This window comes from Barbus barbus, assembly GCF_936440315.1.
Source record: "Barbus barbus genome assembly, chromosome: 24".
Classification (NCBI taxonomy): domain Eukaryota; kingdom Metazoa; phylum Chordata; class Actinopteri; order Cypriniformes; family Cyprinidae; genus Barbus; species Barbus barbus.
Genome location: NC_136752.1, coordinates 28,811,020 through 28,838,674, shown reverse-complemented (window position 1 = coordinate 28,838,674; position 27,655 = coordinate 28,811,020). Strand labels below are relative to the sequence as shown.

At 37.3% G+C, this 27,655-nt stretch overlaps 1 protein-coding gene across 3 annotated transcripts; it reads right to left on the bottom strand.

Annotated features, from left to right (window-relative positions):
- Nucleotides 1-29: 29 nt before the first annotated feature.
- LOC306844095 (GDP-L-fucose synthase-like) lies at nt 30-12,918 on the bottom strand. 3 transcript variants are annotated; one of them, XM_079376006.1, is made up of 11 exons: nt 12,746-12,918; nt 12,486-12,521; nt 11,465-11,613; nt 9,502-9,616; nt 9,275-9,403; nt 8,652-8,725; nt 4,300-4,433; nt 4,084-4,215; nt 2,354-2,433; nt 2,131-2,230; nt 30-2,040 (listed from the first exon to the last, which is right to left on the bottom strand). In XM_079376006.1, the coding sequence occupies exons 2-11, from the start codon at nt 12,498-12,500 to the stop codon at nt 1,985-1,987; spliced, it is 984 nt and encodes a 327-aa protein (XP_079232132.1). In that variant the 5' UTR covers nt 12,501-12,521; nt 12,746-12,918; the 3' UTR covers nt 30-1,984. The 3 variants fall into 3 exon arrangements, with proteins under 3 accessions (XP_079232132.1, XP_079232131.1, XP_079232133.1); XM_079376005.1 differs by having other exon boundaries at nt 12,409-12,521; nt 12,746-12,893; XM_079376007.1 differs by lacking the exon at nt 12,486-12,521 and having other exon boundaries at nt 12,746-12,915.
- Nucleotides 12,919-27,655: the final 14,737 nt, after the last annotated feature.

Here is a 27,655-nt window from a genome sequence, read left to right as displayed (position 1 = left end):
TGAAATGCAACCTTTTTTTTTTTTTTTTTCCAGTCCTTCAGAATCAGCGTTCCTTGTTCCACGTGTCAGGCCACGTGAAGTGAGTGAAAAAAAAAAACGTGACTGAAACCAGCAAAATATTATATGGTTACTTCAAACTTGTCCATCTGGAAAAAAACTAAATAAATATCTGTTTATCATCCAAAGATAAAAAAAATGGAAAATCTTCCAAGTGTCCCTTCCTTCTTTATGTCTTTTCAATCAAAGGTCCGTAACTATAGAAGAACGAACCGTCTCCCTCGTCGAAAGAAAAACAAAAAATCTGTCCAAACTAGATGAAACACAAAATTCCCCGCCATACCACGAAGACGTCCGTCGATAATCAGTAGCCGCCAGGAGAGACGCATAAAAGAGATAACCTTGGTAGATCCACACTCTTCGGGCGCCACTTTGTAACACCGAATTGAAATGTTAAACAGCCCGGATGGGAAAACTGTGTGGTGCTAATAATGCACGGGAGACGAGAAGATGGCGTGTTTTCCCCGAGTTTAATAAAGCACCTCAAGCACCAACACACTCATCCACATACATGAGGAATGAGTGAGGAAAAATGTACATAAGCATCCAACTCAGGTCACAAACAGAAATGAATGAAATGAAATAAAGATAGACAGAAAATAAAGATGTCGGTAGAGCAAGATAATCTCTTCACCTTTTCATATAGTACAGACAGTATCATATAGTATGTCATATTGTATGCACATGCGCAGTTGTCAATCTGCCACAAAAACTACCGTAAATGCTCTAGTGGCCGTTACAGCTTGGTCAATTAAAAACTATTTAAAGGCTGGTTAGGTGATTTGGTGCAAAAATATTTTTTGTTATGCGCAGACATGAGACGTCTTCAGTGGCTTACACTACGCTATTGCAGAGCGAGCGAGAATGTATTCAACCCTCCACCAACGCCGTCTCTCATCCTGTCGCTGGTTAGCCTCTTAAAGGCGTGGCTTTGGAGAGTGATTATGCAGGGAGGGTGGGATATTATGCTTTCAAAGCTAGCTTGCTATTGCTAGCCTTCCTGAAATCACCTACCCTACCTTATAATTACCTTTAATTCTCCTTAATTTCCATTAGGCCACGACAATTGATTAAATAGAAATTAACCTACATCATAAAATTGACCCATGGTCAACTATTAGAAACACCTTTATTGGTTCACGAGATCACCATCTAGCAGGGAATTTTGTAATATTTCGAAACAAAGGCTTGAAACAGTATGATGTAACGAAGCCTCGTTTGCTGAAACCAAGCCACTTGGTGAGTTTGATTCAAGCCTCACGAAGCAGTTTTGCTGAAAACAAATTTATATACTCTCGCTACAAACATGTATCGCATCAGACTATTATATATTTAAACTGCAGCTTTTGCGATTGGATAACTGCACTACTTTCTTACAACCATGCATTAACCATAAAACAACCATAAAATAAAATTTGACACATTTTCAAATACTCACCAATGTGGGTTTTTACTTTCGTTTAGCTAGTATTAATCTTAAAGATGTAGGATTGACACTAGGTATTGCAGTCCAAATTCAAAATATTGGAGAGGGTTTTTTCACCCAGCCCCTCCTGATATATCTGCTAACATATTGTGGTATTTTTATGCTTTAGTAGAGTCAAAATCCTACATACAGCACCTTTAAAACTTGGTTGAGATACTAAGGGTGTCCCGCACATAGCCGCTAGCTCGTGCACTTCTGTCTGAAGCAGTTTATGCATTAATAAATGCATTTGAAAACCCAGCATTGTGCAGTTTTAGTAACTGCATCCCTGGAACATATTTTAAGAAAAACTTTAAATAAGCATGAAAAGAGGGGTTAGACGGCAGTGTTCCATGAGTTTGTCTTCATAAAAATGATTAAGTGTTGTTTGAACAGTTATTGTTTGGTTTCCAGCATTGAACAGTGTTCAAACTCTCCACAGCCAATCAGATGTGAAAATCTTCATTTACGGGCGGAGTCATAATTGGCCACAAACCAATCACACGTCTCCTTGATGGCTGAAAAAAAAGCAAAGCTTCTATAAAGATTCTTTTTTTTTTACTACTATTGGAAAAGCATTTAGTAATTGCATGTGTGAGAATGATCACCAGCTCTGAACGGCGTGAACTTGAAGTCTGGCAGGTATTTGAGTAGTTTGGCATTACTGGCGGTTTTCTTGATCTGTCCGTCTGATTTACTAGAGTCATACTGAGAGAGCTTAGTTAAGGTTCATCTGTTTAGAGAGTTTGTCACCCCAAAATTAAAATTCTGTCATTCAAGGTCTGCTGTTATGATGCTTATTTTTTTGTTTGTTTATGTGTGAAAGGATACAATCACATCACCTTCAAAGCCCAACGCTTCAACCACAGCATCCGCAGCAAACTTGATGGATAATTCATCTTCCTCTCCCACTAGAGAGAAACAAACAGACAGAGAGAAACAAATGAGGTATCTCGGATTCTCAGGAGCACACATTTAAGTAACAGCACATTTAAAGACATTTTATTCGATATATTATGCATATGTATTGAAATTGGTTTATATCAATATAGGGGAAAAAAATCTACTGATATGACAATAATGTGTTCAATAAACATTACTCTGCCAATACTAGTAAAATCTATATATTGATGTGTCAAATTTATTAAATGTTCTTTGTCTTCTCTTACACAAGTTTAAATGCTAGATACGGTTAATTGTCTAACCTAGGCTAAATATTAATAGTATCCAGAAAAAAGATTGTATGCATAATGCAGGACTTTTAATTATTAAAAAAGACTGGAATACACCAGGACTTTTATTTTGAAATGTATATGCTTTCTACATCCAGCTATTCATTTAAAAAGACGAAGGAACTAAAACAAGCACTCTTACCATCATCTACAACATATTACAATAGAAACAGCATCAATTAAACAGTCATTATTCATCAACAGTAAATCAGAAGCAATCGCTTGGCATAAATGCCTGACATTAAATCATTGCCTTTTGAAATGTAATAATCTACCACAGACTCGGTTCCACGACTGAATAAAATCAATTTAAATAATTTGACTTTTTTTCTTAGAATTCTAAGTTTACATCTTGCAACTATTTTTATTCTCTGAATTCTGAGCTTACATCTCACAATTTTGACTATTTTTTTCCCTCAGAATTCTGAGTTTATGTTTTCTATTTCAGTGAAGATATGAGACGAAAGGCTTTTGAAGATTTATTTTCTCGCTAGAAAATGTCTTCAGTCATAACAGTCATTCAAGTCGGCTGCAGGGTGTGACAAATAAGAGAACACTTTAACTCCGTATTTATACCCTAATAAAACCAGGATACTTCCATCTCATCCAATCATAAGACATATTCAACATACTGTATGTGTCCATTTCAGGAATCTAACTATGTCTCCTGGATGAATTTCATGCATTGTATTTAATGCAACTCATTTTCTTAGAAGTAAGCACTTCTTGTCTCACCACACACACACACACACACACACACACACACACACAGTTGGTCTTTTAGCACATCAAAATAACTCATGCATACTGATGAAGCATTCAAACCATCTAAACAACACTCTTTGGTAAAGTAAAGCAAAAAATACCGATAATAAAAAATATTATTAGAGTTTACAACTCTCACAATTTTGACTTTGTTTCCTCAAATTCTGAGTTTACATCTTGCAATTGTTTTTTATTATGAAATTAAATATAAAGGTAGTTGTGACTTTTTAACTAAATTTCATCTTTTTCATCGCATTTGCGACTTTATATGTCAATTATTTTCTTCTTTATATTTATATCTAGCAATTCTTGGGGGGGGGGGGGGGGGGCAGGAAAAATGTCAGAATAGTGAGATAAAAAGTTTTTTTTTTTCATTCCTTGGCAGAAACAAGCTTTCATATTTACATTAGGCCATAATGATTCCTGTTTTCTGTACTCAAATTTAAGACCTTTAAAAATGATATTTAAGCGTTAGCGATGTCATTTAAGATCTTTTTATGACCTTAAATCAAACGGAATATTTAAGGACCTGTGGGAACACGGTGTCAAACACAGCTGGAGTACCTGACAGAATGATGGGCTCCACCTCGTCGTACTCCCTCAAAACCCACAGAAACAGACGAGCCAGATCCAGAGAATAGATGAACTGCCGCAGAGCGCGACCTGAACCCCAGACCTGCAGAGGTTTACCTTCCTCTACAACACAAACACCCATCATTTACCCCGTGAACAGAACTTAAATGAGGCTTTAGATCCCCCAGAACGTTAAACGTGTCTCACTCTTCGCCAGGTACGTCTTGTGGATCAACCCTGGCAGGACGTGACCGTCCTCAATGTTAAAGTTGTCATGGGGCCCAAACACATTTGTAGGGATGACGGCTGTGTATCGCCGACCGTACTGCTGAAAATACGCCCTAATGGACAAACACACACACAGAGACTGGTTTTTAAACTTATGAAAGATGTAAACAAACATTTCGAATAATAATGAATATATTATTTTCATGACAATTACGCACAAATCATCAAAAATTCTCATTATGTTAGTAAAATAATAATTACATTAAAAATGAAGCATTATTTAAATGGCTAAATATTATTTATCGTGGTGTTTGTTGTGCTGCATGTGGTTTATGATGATTTAAATATAGCAGTTATTTCAGTATTTTTTCTGTATCACAGCCATGAGAATTTATAGGGCTCATGAAAATGAAAATAAAAATACTGCAAGTTTTAGAACGTACTAACTTACTACAACTAACTCCCAATTTTAAAATATGAATTACCGTTTTCTCTTTGCAACCTTTCTAAACTAACCTTGAGAAACATAAAAATATGAAACTGCATTTTATGAGCATCATTCCCTGTGATGAGTGTAATATGTAAGGGCTCGTGTACAGACGCTCTTTGTAGTTTACTACCGTTTATGAATGAGTGAATCAAGCAAGAGACTAAACGATCAACTTGGCACTGTTCCTGTTATTAGTGTAAAAATCTGTTACTACATATTATATACTGAAAGCGATCAAAGATCGTTCTATTCATCTTCACTGGAGCAGCACGAGTCAATCAGTTATATTATCTAGTTGTTTATATTATATATTGTGTTTTTGCTGCTTTGTACATTGCCTATTTGGTTATTTGTTGTTGTTCTTTTATTATCTGTGTCCTGTTACTGTCTCTCTGTTGCACTGTGGAGCTTCTGTCACTATAACAAATTCCTTGTATGTGTAAACATACCTGGCCAATAAAGCTCATTCTTATTCTGATTCTGATATGATTTCTGTTTTTTGGCCAAAGCTTCCATTATAATCAATGTCAAAGTTGACAATGCTCAACAAGTCTCTTATTTGCACTGTTTTTCCTGTGTTAAAGAAAATGCAGAAATCATGTTGCAATAAAGAGATCATGCATTGTGTGCTGTGTTCAGCTCCTGTGCAATGCTGCAACCTTTGATGCAATGAGAGCAGTTCGAAACTCGTAATTATATAATCAACACTTTTCACCATTAGTTCATCTTGGCAGCTGTTATATTAAAAATGCACTAAAAGTTTTGAAGAGAGCTCCACAAGTAATGCTTATTTCTGTTACGGGGCTGACGAGACGTGAGACGTGCGGATCCATTTGCAAAGCTTTATTAAACAACATGGTCAAGACAGGCAGGGTCAGAGATCGGCAAACAGGTATGGTGGAGGCAAGACAGAGCAATCCGTGGAGCGAGCGTGGGTCGACGATCAGCGAACAGTATCCAAAGGGGCAAGGCAGAGAGATAATCCAGAGTCGAGAGCAATAATCCAAACGGGGAGCAAACAGAGTCCAAACGGCAGAGGCGAAGGGTAAATCCAGGAAACACGGGCAGGGTCAGACACGGCAGGAAAACAAGGCAAGACTAAGGCTAAGACCAGGGCTCCAGACAAAAAAATCGAGTAAGGAGCCATTGGCTCCTATAAAAGAAAAACTTAGGCGCCAAATTATTTTTTTAGGTGCCACAGAATAAAAGTGGTTTATGTTATTATTATCTTTTTATTTTTCCCCTCTATTTTAACATTTCAATCATTTTGTCATGTGTTTATGTCTTATCTTTTCTAGGCTTTATCAGCATTTTAATCCATCTTGTAGATGATCAGGTCGACCGGGGGACTAAGGTTCACTTAAAGTGTGAATTAAATGTCTTTTACAACTTGAAATATACTGTCACAAAGAATTGTTCGTTACACAGAATCTGTACCAATATCATGGACCATAAGCATCACTTGGCAACTGAGTGCAGTGCATCCTATAAATGTTGTCACGTCTTTCACACATTCAGTCTGTTTTTCTTCATTAGTAAAATGCAATTTTATAGGAGGAGTTGAATCATGTACAACAGAATAAGTAAAAATATTAATATGCAACAGCGCATGAATATAGCAAAACGCTCCTCTTTATAGTTATTTTTCTAGCTGACTGATGAGTTTATGGACACTGAGTGGTTATTCTGAGGTAAATGTATTACAATGCAATGTTTACAAGCTTTATACATTTCCTCAGTTTGAAACACTGAATGAGTACAACAGTAAGTTGTACTATAGGCTTTCTTATTGCCTACCTTTTGATCATGTTCATTTCATACTATAGTAGTAAATGGAAATATATAATGGGTTCACTTGCTGCTTTAACTGAGGTGCTAAAGAGATCGCGCCTGAGCATTAAGTGCGATACTCTCCGCTCGCGCGATCCGGACGCATACACGGACCGTGTGGACGCGGGGTACTGGTGTTTATATTACCCAAAGTGTGCGCTTGTGGTCCGCATTAAAGAGCACCCAAACCGCATCATTTGAATTTCCTAGCATTTTAAAGCTGATACTTTTTTTATTAAAAAGTAAGACAGCACAAAGCTTTTTGCGATTACTGGATGGCAAGTGCGCTTCAAATAACAGGAAGTCCATGCATTAACAGAACACAGCATATAGACTAAGATCTCGATAAGAAGATCTGTGATATTGAAATTAGCTGATAATTAATAAAATTATCCATTGCTTTCATTGACGTGAACTCCGTTATATTTGCATATGAAGCGGGAATTGAAGAACGGATTTATATCCGTTTTGCGAAGACACATTTATGTGGCCAAATGGGGAAACGTTTTAACAAATCATATAGATATCCGATCAGAGAAAATGCATGAAGTGACCAGGTGTAGCCTAAACAGGCCCTTTCAGGTCTCTCTCACTGCGTTCAGCAGACTGTGTGCGGCAGAGACGAGGACTGTTTGAAACTCTTTTCAGTAAAACTTTGATGCGCATCGTCTTATGTAAGTTTAATACGTGAACATATCAAAAGATGTGAGCGCAAAACAATCGGGAAAAAAGTCCTTTCATGCAAATTATATATAGTCGCCAGTGGCGACCTCAGCAAGAACTTCACTCGCAAATTAATATTTTTGGTCGTAAATGCGACCATTTTAGTCGCAGTTTGGAGCCCTGGCTAAGACTATAACAATGGCTCTGAAAAGTAGCTATCGCTGGGTGAGTGATAAACGCTAAACAATACTCGGCCGAGAGCAAGAGGAAGTCCCAGGTTAAATAGTGTGTGTGATGGGGTGATCAGTGAATTCAGCTGTGTGATCCGTGTAATCAGCTGCGTGTCGTCAGTGCAATGGATTGTGGGAACTGTAGTCCAGTGTGCTGTGTGGTGTACGAGTCCATGTGGTGAGTGAGTGACATCTGGTGGCGAGTTAACGGAAGAGCATGGCCAGGATTCGTGACAATTTCATATGCAAAGATGTTGGCCAATCACAGCAGTGGGCGTTACATTGAGTCTCACAGAAGACACGCCCCATTCCAACAGAGCTTACAAATCAGAGAAAATTAATGTTTATATCTATATTATAACCGTTTTTGATAAAAAAAAACAATATTATTAAGCGCAATTATAAACGCACTTCAGGAAACAAAATAATAAAAAAAAAAATGCATTTCATAACCACCTTTAAAGAAATTCACCATTGAGAATAATGAGAATCTCACAAATAAATAAATAAATAGCCTGGATGCACTGCGGTAATTCAATTATGAATTGAAAATTTGTTTCAATCCCATAAAACTAAGTAATTTTTTCTCTTTTGAAATGTGATCCAGACATGCTTTTGTCACAAGTGCCTACTGTGTAGGAGCGAAGGAGCGCGGAGACGTAGGAGACTTTAATCTAAACCAAGGGTGTCAAACTCTACTGGACGGCCACACCCCTGCAGAGTTTAGTTCCAACCCTAATTAAATATATCTGATCCAATTAATCACGTCCGGCAGGCTAATTTGAAAACTACATTGTTTGTGTGTTGCAGCAGGGTTGGAACTAAACTCTGCTGGGCTGCGGCTCTCCAGGAACTGAGTTTGACACCCCTGATCTAAACAAAGACATAGGGTAGGCAGGAACACACACGTAGCACAGGGAATAGATGTTTAACACCAGACAGCAAACGAGGAGCAGACAACACTTTAAATAAACGAGGGGATAATCAACAGGAAGCAGGTGAAACAAATGATCAATCACACATGGGGAAACAAACACACACAGGAAGTCCAATATTCCTGACAGCTTTAATGGGATACACCCAAATAAAGCTCATGACCAATGAACTTTGACACTGACCTGTTCTGGACGTCAATCATGCGTTTGGCGTAAGCATAGCCGAAATTAGACTCATGAGGCGGACCGTTGTGGATCTAAAACAGAGTGAGAGAAAAACACGACTCATCTCTCAAATCATAAAACAATTGAAATTGATGATCTAGTTAAAATAAACTTGATATACTGGTTTCTAATGTTTTTTGAATGTTACAGTATCTTTTCACAAGAGAATGAATCGTACATGATCAAGGAAAATTTGCCTTTAAAGAATGCTACATACAAAACCATCCCAATATCTGCCTATTAAAGTGTGTGTGTGTGTTTATGTGGTTTATGAGGACACAAATGTGTATAATGACATGGGTATGACAGAGGTATTACAATATGAAGGTGGTTTATGAGGACACTGTCTATGTCCCAGTAATTCAAAAGGCTTAAAAAACATACTAAATGGTGTTTTTTTGAAAATCTAAAAATGCACAAAGTCTCCTGTGAGGGCTAAGTTTAGGTGTAGGGTTGGTGTAGGGCAATAGCACACACAGTTTGTTCAGTATAAAAACCATTACGCCTATGGAGAGTCCCCATAAACCACAAAAACCAACATGTGTGTGTGTGTGTGTGTGTGTGTGTGTGTGTGAATTTACCATGGTCTCATCAATAGGGTAGGTGGTTTTATCTGGAAAGATGCATGTGGAAAGGCAAGAAACAACCTTCACCACGCCGAACTCATGAGCTGCCTGCATCACGTTGTCATTAATAAACACATTATTCCTCTGAAAACAACAAATATGGTTAATATACAGTTTAATTTTTCAACACTAATATGATATTAATTTTATAGCTCCATTGTTTTTTTAATGCTAATAATTACCCAGAAGTCCAGGTTCTGTCTCATGTTTCTGAAGAGTCCTCCCACCATGGCGGCCAAATGAATGACGTGTGTTGGACGATGTCTCTCGAAGGCTGCTCTCGTCTCTTCAGCGCTCCTAAAGCAGCACATCTTGATATATTTACCATGCATGTGACACAAATGGACAACAAGCAATAAAATAAAAGATTTCTGTAATCCTAAGAAACAGAAATTCAGTCAAGTGTGTCCAATCTTTGGAGTAATGGCTATATTTACATGACAGTATGGTGATATATGTCGTTACAATTGTATAAAATAAGGGACTTTTCTATTTCGTCAATATCTATCTATCTATCTCCATGCAGCGCAGGACTTTTTAACATTTTGGCACGTTAAAGTGATTTATTTAAATAAATAAAGCGTGGGATGTGGTCGATTTTAAAAGCTAGTCCGCGCAAGGGAACCGAAAGGGGTCATTTTTGCAACTTACTTAACCAAAGAAAAGGATAAAATCACTGTTCTTGACTGAATAGCTTTAATAAGAAACAGTGTATATATATTTCATACAGAAAAGACTATGCAATTGATTATGTAATATTTCCTGCTTGAATGCTACTGTTACGGCCTATTCATACCAAGGAGGATAACTAACTGAAGTTTCTACTTCTATTTGAATGATATATCACAATGATATTGGTGCAATCACTTTGAGAGCCTTTTTTTTTTTCAATCTGATTAATGATAAAAACATTAACAGCCAATCAGAATCTATCCTGCTTTAACCCTTAAATGCATATCTTGGGTTTTTAGTGACCCGGGATACTATCCCACAGACTTCCATCTTCTTAGTAATAATATTATCAACAATATGTCAAAAAAAAAAAAGAAGTAAAATTGTAAAAGAATGTCCATTTTCTTCTTTTTTTTTTTTTTTTGTAAAAAGGCTATAGCCTATAGGGTCACCAGCACCAAGTTCGTAATCAAATGTGACCCTGGAGCACAAAAGCAGTCTTAAGTCGCTGGGGTATATTTGTAGCAATAGCCAAAAATATGGGTCAAAATTATCCATTTTTCTTTTATGCCAAAATTCATTAGGATATTAAGTAAAGATCATGTTCCATGAAGATATTTAGTAAATTTCTTACCATAAATATATCAAAACTTCATTTTTGATTAGTAATATGCTGTCAGGGGTCCGGGCCCTGTGTTTCTCCCTCTCGCCACCAGAGGTCGCCGTCTCCCTTGCTTCTGGACTAAATTCCATTTCATTTGTGTTTTTGTTTATTTTGTGATTTATAAATAAAAGAAACACCATTTGCCAGCATTTGAGTCTTCGTCTCTCCCCACCCGTGACATATGCATTGCTAAGAACTTCATTTGGACAACTTTAAAGGTGATTTTCTCAATATTTTGATTTTTTTGCTCCCTCAGATTCCAGATTTTCAAATAGTTGTATCTCAGCTAAATATTGTTCTAACAAACCATACATCAATGGAAAGCTTATTTATTCAACTATTTCGGAAAATTGACACTTAAGACTGGTATTGTGGTCCAGGGTCACAAATGTTAGTGTCATTTAATGGTGGATCTAAAGCTGTTGGTAATCAAAATATTGATTTTGAAGATGATGAAAATGAGATTAACGTATCGACAGTATCAGATCCCCAATATGAGTGAGAGAGATGGTGAAGCAGTTGATCAAAACGCTTCCAACAGGTAACAAAATATGCTTTATATTATTACTTTGTAATAATCAGGACAGTTTTATACTATTGGGGCAGTTTAGAGATATACAGAGATATACAGGAAGTTGGTGTAAAGTTACAGTTATCATTCTTGGTATCAACAAGTCATTATTGTTATTACTTACATAACATGCACTTGTAAAATGTAAACTACATGCTTTATAATATGTGATAATAGTTTAATGATTGTGTTGTATAACTGTGTGACGTCTGATGAGTGTTTGACCAGCAGCTCTTACATAAGATTGGCATCTTTGGATGACAGGAATATCCATGTTTCTCCTTCTCTCCCTTCACTCTCCTCTTTCACCACCCGCTCTATGGCTCGCCCCACCAGCCCACTGCCGCCCGTCACCAACACACGCATCGGCCCGACTGACCTGTTCATCTGACAGAGAGAGAGAGAGAGAAATGTCTGATGAGCATTTCAGGGGTTAACACATGTGCATATGTGAATCTATCTACAGTGGTGGCCAAAATGATTACATTTATCTGACGCTTTTATCCAAAGCGACTTACAATTGCTATATATGTCAGAGGTCGCACGCCTCTGGAGCAACTAGGGGTTAAGTGTCTTGCTCAGGGTCACATTGGTGTCTCACAGTGGATTCGAACCCGGGTCTCTCACACCAAAGGCATGTGTCTTATCCACTGCGCCATCACCACATGATTAAACACTAGTATTCTCAGCAGATAAAAATGGTTTTAAGTCAGTTATTTTGCTGTAGTGTGTCAGTAGGAAATATCAATTTACATTTCCAAACATTAATTTTGCCATTAATTGTAATAATCCAGTGAGAGTTTTGAGATCTGATCTGATCATCATCCAGTCTGTCTGGAATGACATGAAGAAACAGACTCAATCCAGAAGAACTGTGTCTCCAAGATGCTTCAAGAAAGCTACCTGCAAAGCTACAGTGCTGTTAAAAGTTTTAGGCACTTGTGTAAAAACGCTGTAAAATGAGGATGCTGTCAAAAATAATGTGATAAATAGACTGGATGATGATCAGATCTCTGTGTGGAGCACAAAACTCTCACTGGATTATTACAATTAATGGCAAAATTAATGTTTGGAAATGTAAACTGATATTTCCTACTGACACACTACAGCAAAAGATACAAATAACTGACTTAAAACCAATTTTAGCTGCTGAGAATACTAGTGTTTAATCATTTTGACCACGACTGTATGCAACCATTCATCCATCTATACACTCTTACTGTATTCACACATGTAGTGTCCTAAAAACATGTTATTACCATTAATATTGTCATCTGATGAGTCTGATTTCAGAGCTAGAACAGATGAATAAACAATATTGGAAATTGTAATGAATTCACACATTCATAAAAAATAAAACAAGCAATCGACCTTATAGCATCAAAATTATGAAATTAATACTAACATTCCCCTAAACAACAAATTACTTATAAATAAAACAAACACATGAAACAGGTATAGAGACACGATGCACTAAATATATATACGTGTATATAAGTGCATAAATGTTCTTGACTACCTTGTTCTCCTTTCCAACCAGGTGCCAAACAACAAAGTCAAAAACAAAATACTGCAAAACAAACAGTGACTAAATTCACTTGAAAGTGTCCTTAATCCTTAATCTAACTCCGTCTTCCGCGCGCTCTCTCTGTATTCGTGATGTCACTGTGTAGTGAGCGGGCTCTGAACAGTGTTGCCAGATCGGGTTGACGCCCAATTGGGTTTGTTTTGATCGGATTGGACCGGAGAATTACGCAATGGGCGGGTTGACAAAATTTGGGCTGCTTTTAAAAAATTAAAACCCACCCAAGATGCTTTTTTCTTCGCTTTTATCTTTAATCATATTATTTTAATATGTTCAAACTCAAAGCATCACAGTAAAATAATGTCATCAACTCATTTTTCCATAGCCTAACGCAACTCTAATTGGTTCAGTTTAACAGAGACTTGTCAAACAATTTACCATCTTTTATGTTGGTGAGATGTGATGAATCTTGAGCGACGGGGTTTTATAAAGGGCAAGATTTAAATGTGCAGCTTTATTCATTCAGTCATTTTATTTAAGTGATTGCGATGGCAAAGTGACCTAAATATACACGATAAAGAGTACAGCAAAAAGTCCAGTGTTAAATTAACTCTCACAGAGTTGATTTCAACACTTTTTCAGAGTTTATATATGCTCCACACTCTCTGGAGTGAAATGAACACTTTCGGAATAGTTAAATATTTAACACTATGCCAGAGTTCCTAATTTGACTCCAAAAAAAATGTTAAAATAACACTAAAAGGGATACAGAAAAACAACACTGTTCATAGTTGCATGCTTTAGGTGGTTAGAATTAGTCTCAAAAGAATGTTAAATAAACTACAGCACACAAAATAATTTCCATTAACTTGTTTATTTTTAATTCTCACTTGCAGTGCAATTTGAATTCAAATTAAAACATTACAAAAGAAGGTATGATATACAAACTTTCATCTGCTTTGAATATCAAATGGCTTATAAAATTGAATCTCTGACATTTTTATAATATACCTTTCCTCACTTCGTAGTACTCTGAATGCATGAAGATGCTCATCAAAATTCTCTGTGAATAGTTTGTTTACCAACAGATAAATGTGACTGTCAACCAAAAGTACATCGCTTATTTGACAGAACACTGGCATTTCCTTTTCTATTGCACTGCACACCACAAGTCCAGCTCTATATTCTACACCATCAACTTTAACCCAGCTGGTTGAGAAAACCTCTTTTGATAGGACAATTTCAAGCATTTGACTGCTGACCACATTCTCATCCCCTATGGAAAATGATTTAATTGGCCCAAACTCATTATGTTTGAGGGTGAATTTTTCCCAATGGTATGCAATGGCCATCTGATGCTTTTTAGCTAAAGATTATGTTTTTGAAATTTTTAAAAAAGCCTTTGAACATCTTATGTTTGGCTTCAAACCTCATTGACCACATATATAATAAGGGGCCAATTTTCCTTATAGAAGAGGGGTAATGTATCATGTAATGATGTTTGGGAATCAAATTTTTATGTGGATACAAATACTTAAATAGTTTGTGGTGGTCAGCAATCAAGTGCTTCAAATACACGGTCAAGCCTGAAGTGAGACAAGGTGAAAACACAATGTTCATTATTTGCAGTAACATAAGCAACAAACTCCAGTGCTTGTGTCCTGGAGGAACAATGTCTCCTAACAAAAGTGGGAGATTTTTTACAAGACATAATGTCTGAATGGAATTTAAACCAATGCTATTACCAGCACTATCCAAAATAACCTTTGTGGGACGATTTTTACTTTCTAAAAATCCATAATCAAAAGAATAAATCCTTGAAAGTAAATTCAAATGTTGTGTGAGATGTCCAAAAAGCAATTTGATTTCATATTGAGCCACGCCCTCAAGAAGGTCATGCATTATATCGAATGAGTAGTTATTGCTAACATGAAAGTACTTCAGTGTGTTAATTGTGGAATTTTTTTTCAAACCATACAGTGACCTCAATTGTGGGTTTTCCTGGAGAGATTTGCAATGTATTTCAAAGATTTCTTTTCCACGAAGGACCACCTTAGGATCATCTCTACTGTATACGGTTTGAGAATCATTCTTTTCAATTAAACAAAGGCGACAGAAATGACGGCTACTAAATGACTCATTAAAACCAAGAATTGAGTGCATCCCTAGATTATCACCAGTGATTTGTGCGATGGTGCCATATATGTGCTCATCTGAGAATGGAAGACTTAATCCTTGGCTTTCAAGTATCTTTATATCGTTTATCAATGGTTCCAGTATAACATCAAAACTGTACTTGCTTACATCTTGTGTGTGAAAAAGTGCCAATAAATGAATGTTCATCAGAACAGAGTTAAATTTTGGGGGCAAGTTTCTTACAATAAAATAAAGACAGCCAATTTTGTGGATACTACGTTTGGAGCCAAGGGGGTTAGCCGTTTCAAAGTCATCGTAGTATATTTGGATTTGTAATGCATGTCTCTTTGTTGTATATAAAGGGTGGGATTTAAAATAACTTCCATCGCTAAAATCTGTAAAAGTGTCAGGCTCTGATCTACAATCTTTCCTTAGGAGTTCACAAATGTCTGGATTTCTGCACATGAATTTCAATGTTTCTAAAATTGGCACATATATAAAAGTATCATTGGTCATAAGTACCAGATTTCTGATTTAATCTGTTGTTATACCGCACACCTAGTGTTATCTCAACGGGCTCTACAACTCCCCATTTTTCTTTAAAGTATTTAGTCCTTTTCCATTCTGTATTAAGATTTGTGAATGGGTTTTCTAATTTTTCAAAAGATTCATTTATTACAGTTTTGTAGGGGTCATTTGTAGGCAAAGCAGAAAGTACGTTTTGCTTTGCTTGCGAGTGAAGCTCATCCGTTAGCTCCTCTAAATCTCCCACAATTGAGGACACCAAACTGTTTGGAATCCCACTTGCTTGTATTTTGGCCACAATGGATTCACACAATTCTTTAGTTGAATTTTTAGTAAGCCCTGAATCATGGTTATTAGATGAAGCACTGGAACAAGGAGATTGATGCTGGGGATTCATAAGTTCCTCCAAAGCATCTACTTGAGATGAGCTTGCAACTGGCTCACTTGAGGAACATCCAACAGTTGAAGTTTGAGCAATCAGCTGAACATTGCTATGAACACTGTTAAGGTGCTTACGAAAACCTGCATATGTTTGGAACTGATGCCTACAACCTTGCTGAGAACAAATTAATTTGAACTTAGATCCAGGATAGTAACTATGTTCACCTCTTAAATGTGAAATCAACTGTTGACTGTCTGGGTGCTGTTTTTGACAAATAAAACAGATCAGCATTCTGTCAACATCATACTGCCCGACATTAAGTTAAGGTTACTGTCTGGTTGAGCACTCTGGCTCTCAAATCTCTAACCCTGGGAGATTCCTTCATTTTCCCTACATCAATGTTATACACTGTTGTCTGCAGGAATGTGTAAAAGTTCACAAGTGCACTATCATAGCACAAATTGAACACAAAATGAGCCTTGAAAAGTTCATCGAATGCTCCAAGGGAGCGGTTTGCCTGGCATGGGATGAGATGCTTATCCAAGGTGATGTAGAAGTGGTCAATCTTGCTTTTCTGGCGTCCAACAGTAAGGAGGTACGGATGCTGACGCTGGTTGTTCTTGAGGTGTTCCTCCAAACTGCAGCATGACTAAAGTTGAAAGTAACATTGAATATTAGACAAACATGATGTCCAGTCACAGTGAAAACAACATTATAAAAGTGATTGTACAAACAGCTCAATGGCTAGCAAAATATGTCAATGCATATGAAGACTTGATTTTAATCCCCATGTTTGAGCAACCCAAAACAATATTAAAATGTCAATACCTTATGAAAGACTACAAGTCTTTCAGCAGCATCACATGCACTGATTTTTGGAGACTTCAGTCCTCCTGGTGGTGGTGGAAGGAGATGTATCAGTAGAAGAAGGGATGCCATTTCCTGGTCGTAGACTGGAGACGAAATTCATATGAAAAATTTGCATTAATGTAAAACTTCAAGTTTAAGAATAGAGAGCATTTTAAACATTCACCTGATGTGTTTATATAGTCTTAAGACTTTTGTGTGGTCTAATTTTTTTTTTTATTAATACGGAAAGCATCCAATCTAAATAGGTTAAGTTTGCTCATTTTAATGTTTCTGTCATCAAAACAAAACATACAGTAACTGCAAACATAGCAAATGCGTAAAAACAAGTGAATGAAATACAACATACTTGTTTCATGAAGGTCACTTCCTTCAGGACATTCTGCTGAGAGCAACAACTGACTCAGCTCTGCTGTTGAAGTAAGTTGCTTGGCCTCTTTAATGACATTTGGCCTGAAGAACGTGTCCCACTTCTGAAGCAGCCTGGAGGATGTCTCAGCGTCAAACAGGAGAGTGAAGTCTTGATCCACCTTTAAGAAGATATTAAACTATAAATAATATTCTCAAATTGCATGCCTTTGAAAACATATTATTCCAAACTTACCAGCCCTTTTGCATCTAGGAATCTTGGGAAGGTGGAGAGGATATCAGCACTAGAGCCTGGATCTTTAACAAGCTTCTGGCGATGCTGAAAGGTCTCTCTCATCTTTTGGAATATTAGGGACTTGTCTGTGGTATGGCTGAGCAAAGACATGGCCTCTCTGCAAGCATCCCCATCAAGTTGCCCTTCACAATTAGTAGCCCTTTGGCATTTTGGGCCTCCTTGAGAAATATCATGAGGGCTGTCTAGTAGCAAAGATCCTCGTCGTATCTTCCTGTGGACAGTTTTCATACGCCAAGCAATGTATCCTGTGTTGCTTGCAGCATCATAAAAGTGTTCCTTAAAAGAATCAAATTTCTATGTCAGATATTATAACATTGCAAGTATAACATGAAAGGGTCATGCAGACAATGACTTACGTAGCCTTTCTTGGAATATGGATCTCTGAGGGAAGGGAACAAGAGCATACTGTTCTCTGATAGCTTTAGTAGGGAGTTGCCTAAGGGAAGATATAAAATTGGTCATCTTAATTTACACAGTGGTCATGCAGTTATTCGTAAAAAAAAAAAAAAAAAAAAAAAAAAAAAAAAAAAACTACCCATGTGTATCAATCATGTGAGCCACTAGTGTGTTAATCATTTGTCTTCTTGTGGCATCTGTAAGGGTTTCTGTTTCTTGATACTCCTGTAGTACTGCTTCACCGCCAGACTTCAATTTCAGAACATCTTCGACCAACTAAAAAAAAAAAAAAAAAAATGACCTTGGTAATTCACAAATTACTACAGACTCAGAGGGGTAAAAAAATAAAAAAATAGTGTGTCAGCATTTGCATCATTTTCATTTCTGGGTGAACAGAACCTTAAGGAGACTCAAGTAAAAAGCTTTGTTGTAACCGGTTTTGCAGACAGTGCAGATGTGTCCTCTTTTCTTTGTCTCTTGTTAGGGACCTCATCTAAGATTACAGTCGATGCACTTGAGCTGTTGCTAGTGTCAGACTTCTCAGATATGGAAGACAAAGAGTCTGAAAATTCTAAAGAATGACAAAGTATTACAATATTACAAATATTGTGATGACCAGCACAAGAATCAGAAATAAGAAATAGCTAATTTATCCTGAGTTGCTAGATAACACTAGACTTCTTTCAAATTCAATAAAACTGACCATTATCTGAGAAAACAGTCAGCACCACATTGCCTTGTCCAATGAGGTCGCTGAATATTTCTGCATCGACTTCTGTCCCTGTTGCATCCTTGTATGTAACTTTTGCATCTGGTGGCAAGCAAAATCTCTCAATGACTGAAAAAATAAAAAGATAAAAAACTATTTTTTTATTTAAGTTGACACCCTTTCTTGCTTCACAACAAATTATTGATTTAAATACATATATCTTTATGATGCAAGCAGAATGTAAATATGGATTTTTTTTCCCAATGTATCCCCTTCTATAAAACATTCTATGATAAAGTCATGTACAGAAATGAGTCAACAACATGAGAGCTAGGACAATACACAGAATTTATCAGATGGTAATCAAATTCTTAGTTATTTTAACTGAGTGGGGGGGGGGGGGGGACAACCTTTTAGGTGAAATTGCATAAAGTCAAACCTCCCTTCAATGCAATCCAGTTTCACATACTTCTGCTGCTCGTTGTACTTGATCTGGACCAACATTTTACCTGGAACAAGCAAAAGCGTTTGGCATTGTAAATCGGGGTAAATGCAGAATACTGTATGGATGGATGCACGTCACATCGTTTCCGTTGCAGACGTGACAGTAAACTGCACCGTACGTTTTCTCCAGTTAAGTTCTTAAGGCTTATGTTCAGTGCTCCACAGCACGTAATATTGTACATTCTGCTATTACCACCAATCATAAATGTTTAAGTATGATTCTAATTACATCTCTATGGAGTTGGTTTAACACTGATAATCAACTCTGTGAAATAACTCCAACACCAAACACCATTTTACTCTGAATGTGTTAAAATTACTCTTTGGGTGTTGAAATCAACTCGGAAATGTTTAACACCGAAACTTCAACTCTCCAATTTTTGCTGTGGATAAGAGTGACTCAAATCTGAATGAACAGAAGACTTCTAAATGTAATTGGAACTGAAATAAGAGAACAGTTGAATGATTTAATAAAAATCAAAACTGAATATAGCTGCAAGCAGCAATGACGGGCCCAAGCCGTCAGCATACGCCACCCCGGTGGCATCGATAAAACGGTGCCCAGCGAGCACAAGCATCACAGTAACCCTCTGGCAGTTTGGTTTTAAGGGATACGGCAATTAAAGGGTTAATCCAAACCATCAACTCTGTGAAACACACACACACACAGAACAACATATAAAACTTTAAATTCTGTGAAAGTATATTTTTCATTGGTAGTTGATGTTAGTTAATGCATTTAGCAATTCTAACAAATGAGAAATTATTATAGTTACCAAAGCTTTTAATGATTTATAAGCATTTTTTAATGATTTATTTTTCCATTAACTAACATGAATAATTTTTAATAACACAAATGAATAAAGTAAAAAATATATTTTTCATACTTAATGTTATTTGTGAATTAACCAATCTTAAAAACCTATATTATTTAACTGTTGTTAGTTAACATCAACAATAATTATATACCATTTAATGTTGATCAAAATTAATTCCAAAATGTGTTAATATATTATTAAATTTTAAAGTTTTATCTTTTGAACATGACTATTTTTCTAATATTAAAAATATTTTGTTCATTGTTAGTTCATTGTAAGCTCATACTATCAATGAAGAATTAACATGCTGTAAAAAAATATGAATGCATTCCCTACTGTTAACAAATGAGACTTCATTATAAAGTGTTATCAAAACCTTTAATGCTTTATAAGCATTTTTTAAGGATTTTTATTGAGAAGTTTAAACAGACCCTCTCTCTCTCTCTCGCTCTCTCTCTCTCTCTCTCAATTCAATTAAATTCAATTCAATTCATTTGCTTTATTGGCATGACATACTTAGATACATATTGCCAAAGCATTGTACATAGCAGAATAAAAACAAAAATATATAATATAAATCCATAAATAAACAAAGCAAAACAAATGTAAAATACATCCATATATATATATATTTATATAAACATTAATGGTTCTACTAATGCAGATGTGTTCACTCTTTACTTCTTAGTTTGTGGCATTTATAAATATGTTGTGCTACCAAAGAGGAAGCAGGTCCTTCAGCGAGTAATATTCTTAATTTGTCATTTTCATGAAGTGACTGGAACTCAGGAATAATCTGCTGTATTTGACTGTACAGTGCGTCTCTTAAGGACGTGTATTTGTCACAGTGGAGGAGAAAGGGTTCCTCCGTCTCAACTGATCCAGATCTACATTCGTTACAGATTCGCTCTTCTTTAGGTAACCACGTCTTTTTATGTCGTCCTCTTTCTATGGCCAGCTGGTGGTCACTCAGTCTGTACTTCGTCAGTAAATGTCTGTGAGTTACATTCCTGACTGAGATCAGATAATCAGCCAGACTGTACTCTCTGTTGAGTTTCAGATAGCATCTTTCCAGTGCTGTATGTATGTCTCCTTCTCTTCATTCATCACTTCTTTGATTCTTCCAGGTTTTTCAGGGTTGGTGATATTGAGTGCTTTGTTAGTCAGATCTGACACCAGTACACAAAGATGACTTTTTTGGGCACTCATTTTTTGTGTTTGTAGTGCTTTAAAATGAAGAGAATCTTCAGAACTAGAGTTTAAGTGGATCCAGAACTTTAAAACAATTTTTTTAATGATTAGATTTAGGGGGAGACGGCCTAACTCCGCTCTGCAGGCGTTATTAGGTGTGTTTCTGTGCACATGAAGGATGCTTCTGCAGAACTCTACATGCAGAGCTTCTAAAGGGTGTTTGTGCCAATCTTTATGGCTGTAGTTACTCGTTGGGCCCCAGATCTCGCTTCCATACAGGGCAATAGGCAGTATGACACTATCGAAAATCTTTGTCCAGATTCTGATGGGGATGTCTGTTTTGAATAATTTTGTTCGTATGGCATGCAGTGCCCTGCGGGCTTTTACAAGTAATGCTTTTATTGCCAAATTGAAATTTCCAGTGGGAGTTAAAACCAGACCAAGATAATTATATTGTGAAGCATGCTGAAGTGTGGTGTTGTTTAAAGTAAATATATGTTTATGTTCTAGATTTCTGGGTTTTTTCTGAAATATCATTATCTTAGTTTTTTGGATGTTGACTTCTAAGTTCCAATCAAGGCAGTATTTAGTTAAAATGTCAAGGTTGTTCTGGAGACCTTCTGGTGTTTTAGATAGAATTAGCAAGTCGTCTGCATACAGTAAATATTTGACTTCTGTGTCGAATAATTGTAGTCCTGGACTGTCTGATTGGTCCAGTAGATCGGCCAGTTCATTGATATATATGTTGAATAAAGTGGGGCTGAGGCAGCAGCCCTGTCTCACTCCTCGCTGTTGAGAAAAATAGTCTGTCCTTTGCTGTCCAATTTTTACTGCACATTTATTTTGGTTATACATGTTTTTAATTAAGTCATAAATTTTACCCCCTATGCCACTTTGAATGATTTTATAAAACAATCCATTATGCCAAATGGAGTCAAAAGCCTTCTTAAAATCTATGAAGCATGCAAATATTTTTCCCTCTTTCTTTAGGTGAACATGTTGATTTATTCATGTGTGTAGTGTGTGAATATGGTCAGTGGTTCGATGTTTAGGGAGGAAGCCAATTTGAGATTTGCTGATGACATTGTGCTGCTTTAAGAAAGATGAAATCCGAGAGTTGATTATAGAGCAAAATACTTTTGCCAAATTACTGGTTACACATATCCCTCTGTAGTTATTAGGATCGGTTTTGTCTCCACTTTTAAAGATAGGAGAGATGAGTCCTGTGTTCCAGAACTCAGGAAAAACGCCTGAACTCAGAGTCAGATTGAAGAGTTTGAGTAATGCAATCTGAAGTTCAGGAGAGATGTGTTTAAGCATCTCATTGTTTATGTTGTCAGGGCCACAGGATTTCTTACATTTGAGGGATTTCAGTTTTCCACTAAGTTCTTGTTGGGTTATTGGATAATCAAGAGGATTTTGGTTGTTTTTGATACATGATTCAAGAGCGTTCAGTTTTTCAAGGACTTTTAACTGGTTGGGATTATTCAGAGGGTCAGTTTGATGTGTATAGAGCTTCTCAAAATAATCTTTCCAAATTTGACCATCTTGTATGGCTAGTTCTTGTGGCTTTGTATTGTTTAGACTGTTCCAAGTGCTCCAGAACTGACCCTGATCAATTGTGTTTTCCATCTTCTGAAGTGTGTTGTTATAATAATCTAATTTCTTCTGTCTCAGTGTGTTTTTGTATTGTTTCAGAAGTTCTGAGTGCTTTAAGCGTAATTCTGAGTTGACTGGATCTTTGTGTTTTTGATTTGAGATTAATCGTAGCGCTTGTCTTATTGTTTTACAATCACGGTCAAACCACTTTTCAGAAGGTTTTTGTTTAGCTCTGTTTTTGTGTTTATATGTGGTAGTTTTATTTAAATTAGCCTTTTTTGCTATATGTTCAAAAATATCATTAATATGTTTAATTGCTAAATGTATTCCTTTCCAGTTATTATCATATGTTGAATTGTTAAACAGTGTTATGGAATTGACTATTTCATTTGACTTCAATACTTTAATATATGTTTCAGCAGCATTAAGAGTCCATCTATATGGTGTTTTGAGCTTATGTAGATGAATTGGCTTTTTCTGGATCTCTCTTGATTGGATGTTTTCACCTGAAGAGATTGATCTGGCTGTGATCAGACAGGGGGGACTGAGCTTTGACGGTAAGTGCACTGAAATGGGAGGGTCTTATATTTGATATGGCATAATCTACAACACTGTTGCCGAGGTTTGAGCTATAGTCCACAGGAATCTCCTTTGATTCTACCATTGAGGATATAAAGTCCTAAAGTTTGACAAAGGTGGGCTACCTCTTTGCCGTGCCTATTGACTCCAGTATCCTGGTTATTTCTTCCAGGTAGAGTACTGAAGAGATCTCGGGGTAAATGTGTGAACAGATGTTTATCTCCCGAGTTATCAATATAGTCTAATTCTGAACCGGTTCGAGCATTTAGATCTCCACATAGTAAAATTTTCCCCAGAGATTGATACTGATTAATTTCTTCCTGTAAGGTGTAAAACACTTCATTGTCGTAGTATGGGGAATCTAATGGAGGAATATAAATTCCACAGATAAAAAGGTCTTTATCTAGAATTACAAAGCTTTTATCCAATTTTAACCAAATATGATTTTTGCCTTGCTGTACTGGTGATGTAAAAGGGGCAATGTAATTTTTTATCCATATGACTAAACCTCCAGAATCTCTACCACGATGTATTGAGTTGAGTTTCCAGGAGGGCACTATGATTTCAGAGTAACTTGCAGGACACTGAGTGGACACATCTGATCTACACCATGCTTCTGTTAGAATTAGGATGTCAACATTTGTGATGCTATTTAAAAAATCTGTGTTTGTGCTTTTTAATCCAAATGTTTTAGAGCACAAACCCTGAATATTTAACATTTTTATATGATCGCGATGGAGTAGTACTGCTGTTTATCTGGAGGCAAAACCCAACCCCCCCAAAAGAAATAATAAAAATAAATAAATAAATAAATAAATAAATATACATATATATACATATACATACATATATACATAAATAAAATAAATATTTAAACAAAACAAAATAACAAAGTAATAGTAATAACAGAACAAGTAAAAAGGTAGTCAAACCGATTAAAATAAATCATTGTGAATACAATACATAAAATTAGTAATAATAATAATAATATAGTAAAAATAACAATAACAACTATCGATAATAAAAATAATCACAATGATAATAATCAATGTGTTGTGATCAATCATTGTAGATTTCAATTGAGCATTTTGTTGCAGAGAAGGCTTAGCAGTCGTTTGATTTCTCCCACATCACTAATGGAGAGTTCCTGAGCCGCTGCTGCTGAGGGGGTCTGCTGTGATAGTACCTGGGCGTAGCTTGCTCTCTGCTGGGACGGCTGCCTCTCTTGCTCTCTGTGAGACCAGCCTGAAGTCATGGATTGTCTGTGAAGGTCTTGTGGTGGTCCTGAGCGAGATGAAGGTCCAGATGGCTCATATTTCTTTTTGCTCCTTTATAGCCGGTTGTTGGGAAGCGTCCAAGGGCAACATCTTTGATAGCTTTGGCAAAAATCCTGACTCCATCCTGATTCAGGTGGAGCCCGTCATACAGGTGCCACGGTCTTATAGAGCTGTGATGGACTAGGTGCACGTTGGGCAGACTGGAACAGGAGAGACGGACCTCTTCGTTGATCTTATCAATCACAGAGGGTGGGACGTCGAGCCGTGGGAGCAAGCTGGAGATCAGTACACGTGAACTGGGGAATGTCTGTGAGGCTTTCTCTGCCATCTCATGCATTGCCTTGGCTGTACCTTCATTTAAACTATGGAGGTCATTCGTACCTGTATGAATGATAATACATTGCGGGCTGCCGAGATGATCACTAGTGAGCAGTTCATGAACACGTTTTGTGTTTCTGCAGTGGAGCGCTAGAACCCGCTGTCTGGGGAAGAGTTTCTTGGGTTCGATGTTCTTTCCTATTGAGTCCATCAGAAGAACTACTGAGGCCTGAGTCGCTGGTGTTCTGTGGGATGGTGGCGGTGTGTGAGTGCGCTTCTTCTCATGGCCATTCACTGTGTCTGGAGCTGTGGGATGGTGGCGGTGTGTGAGTGCGCTTCTTCTCATGGCCATTCACTGTGTCTGGAGCTGTGGGATGGTGGCGGTGTGTGAGTGCGCTTCTTCACATGGCCATTCACTGTGTCTGGAGCTGTGGAGCTGTGGGACGGTGGCGGTGTGTGAGTGCGCTTCTTCACATGGCCATTCACTGTGTCTGGAGCTCTGGAGCTGTGGGACGGTGGCGGTGTGTGAGTGCGCTTCTTCTCATGGCCATTCACTGTGTCTGGAGCTGTGGAGCTGTGGGACGGTGGCGGTGTGTGAGTGCGCTTCTTCTCATGGCCATTCACTGTGTCTGGAGCTCTGGAGCTGTGGGACGTCACTTCATGATGGAGTTGGGAACTACTCTCAGTGCAGTTGTTGTTGGGAGATTCACTTTCCTTGTTTTTCGGCTGTAAACACATTGCAGTCTGTTCTTTCAGCTTTTTTCCATGAACTTTCTTTCTCTCTGTATTGAGTCCTCTTTTATTTTTGACATTTCAGCCTTCAGTTTCATGTTGACGTTGTGCAAATCCTTAATTTCAGTTTTAAGATTATTGATGGTAAATTGATCTGGGCGGCTCAGGATTAGCTGCTTTAATTCTGACACCTCCATCTCTAGAAGAGCCATTTTCTCAGGAAGACACCGGAGATAACTGGACGCATGTGTGGCCTGCTCAGTCATGGGTTCATCAGATGGGACCGGAGATGTGCTGACTGGAGAGAAGAGCAGCAGTTCATTCTCATCTTCAGATTCCTCTTTAACACTGCAAGGTGTTTCCTCTTCAACTGTCTGCTTTAAAAGAGGAAATGATTTTTCGAAAGCTTGGAGACTAGCTTCATTGCCTTGAATTAAGACCGTTCCACTGTTGTAAAGATTGATGGTTTGGAAATGGGAAGAGTGGTCGGCTGATTCAAAAATGCAGATCTGACTTCCTTTACAGATTCCCTTCTTCTTAGTGTAGGGGAAATATTCATTAATAACACTTTTCCATATGAGGTTCCTCTCTGTATAGAAGATCAAGTTTGCCCTCTTTTCTTGAGATGTCATATCAACATAAAGAGATTCAGGATGTTCATGTAACAGTGTTTGTTTAAATGCCTTTCTTTTGTCTCCTTTAATGTCTGCAGGATAAACGATCTCCATGGCAACCGCTGAATGCATTCGTTAGTGACAGTTGAGATTTATATGATGCTGGTAATCGTTCATAATAAAAATATTATATATAATATATTTCTATTATATATAAATCTTCTTAGTGCCGTCCTGTGTTGATGAAGGCTATATTTGTCTGTTCTCTTCTTGAGTTTGCGCTGCTGTACCGTACTGATGAATGTTCAGCTGGATGTAGTCGCTCTGATCTCTCTCTCTGCTGCAGTCGCGTCTCCTCCAGCGAAGTAACTGAAAGTTATCACTTTGTTTTCTGTACTCTTATACTCTTATATTTCCATAAGTGTTAAACACAGGTTTTTATGAGCTTTTACCTCAATTAACAGCAGTACTTTATGTGATTTAATAGGAGCTCATATCTAGTGCGTCTGTTCAGAATTCTCTCTCTCTCTCACTCTCTCTCTCTCTCTCTCTCTCTCTCTCTCTCTCTCTCTCTCGCTCTCTCTGCGCATGTGCGGCGTGGTTGTGAGGAGCGAGTGGAGTTACTGAGTGAGTCTCTAACGTTTCCTTTCTGAGTTTATTTACTTTTTCGAATATTGCTGTAGGTTAGAGGAGAAGGTGTTAGTGTTTTTTTTTTTTTTGTCAGCTTATCTGATAAAGATGGGCTTAAATTCTGATGGTTTTTCCTGTTTGTCTGCTCGGCACGCGTGCAAGTGCATGCCGTCAGATGAGTCCATTTCTATTGAGAGTGTTTTGGTCGCTATTGGTCGAGAAATAGGTGCACAAAACATAATTTCCGCTTCAAGAATGAATAAAGCAATCGTCATATTTCTGAAGGAAATCGAAATGGTTAGTCAGTTGGTGGAGTGTGGTTTGACTGTTCAGGATGTGTTTGTTCCAATTTTACCGCTGTCTAATCTTTCTAAAAAAGTGATGTTGTCAAATGTACCTCCGTTTATTTCTGATAAAGCGCTTGAGTCCATTTTAGCTCGTTATGGAAAATTGGTTGGGCAGATTAAAATGATTCCTCTGGGACTAAAAACCCCAGAGTTGAAACATGTCATGTCTTGAAGACGGCAGGCTCTGATGATATTAAGTGCTGCATTTGAAACGCTTGAAGTGTCTGTTAAATTGACAGTGTTTGGTAGAGACTATACGATCTTTATCACTACTGAGACCATGAAATGCTTTGTTTGTGGAAAATATGGCCACATTAAAACGGGTTGTCCTGTGGTTAAAGAGGTTCAAAGCGCAAAGAATGATTCAGAATCTAATTCAGTGCAAGATTGTTTTGGAGAATAATGATTTGGTTAAACCGACTACAGAAAGCGCTGCAGTTGATTTGAATGCGGACACTGACGCGTCTACTGAACTGAGAGAGCAGTTGTCTCAGGGTGGTAATATTGAGATTACAGAGACAGATGCGACCATTCCTGAGACAGAGTGGAACGAATGATCCTGTAGAAACTGTTGAGGAGTTAGAATAATCTGGAGAACAAGATGGGTCTGAAGTGA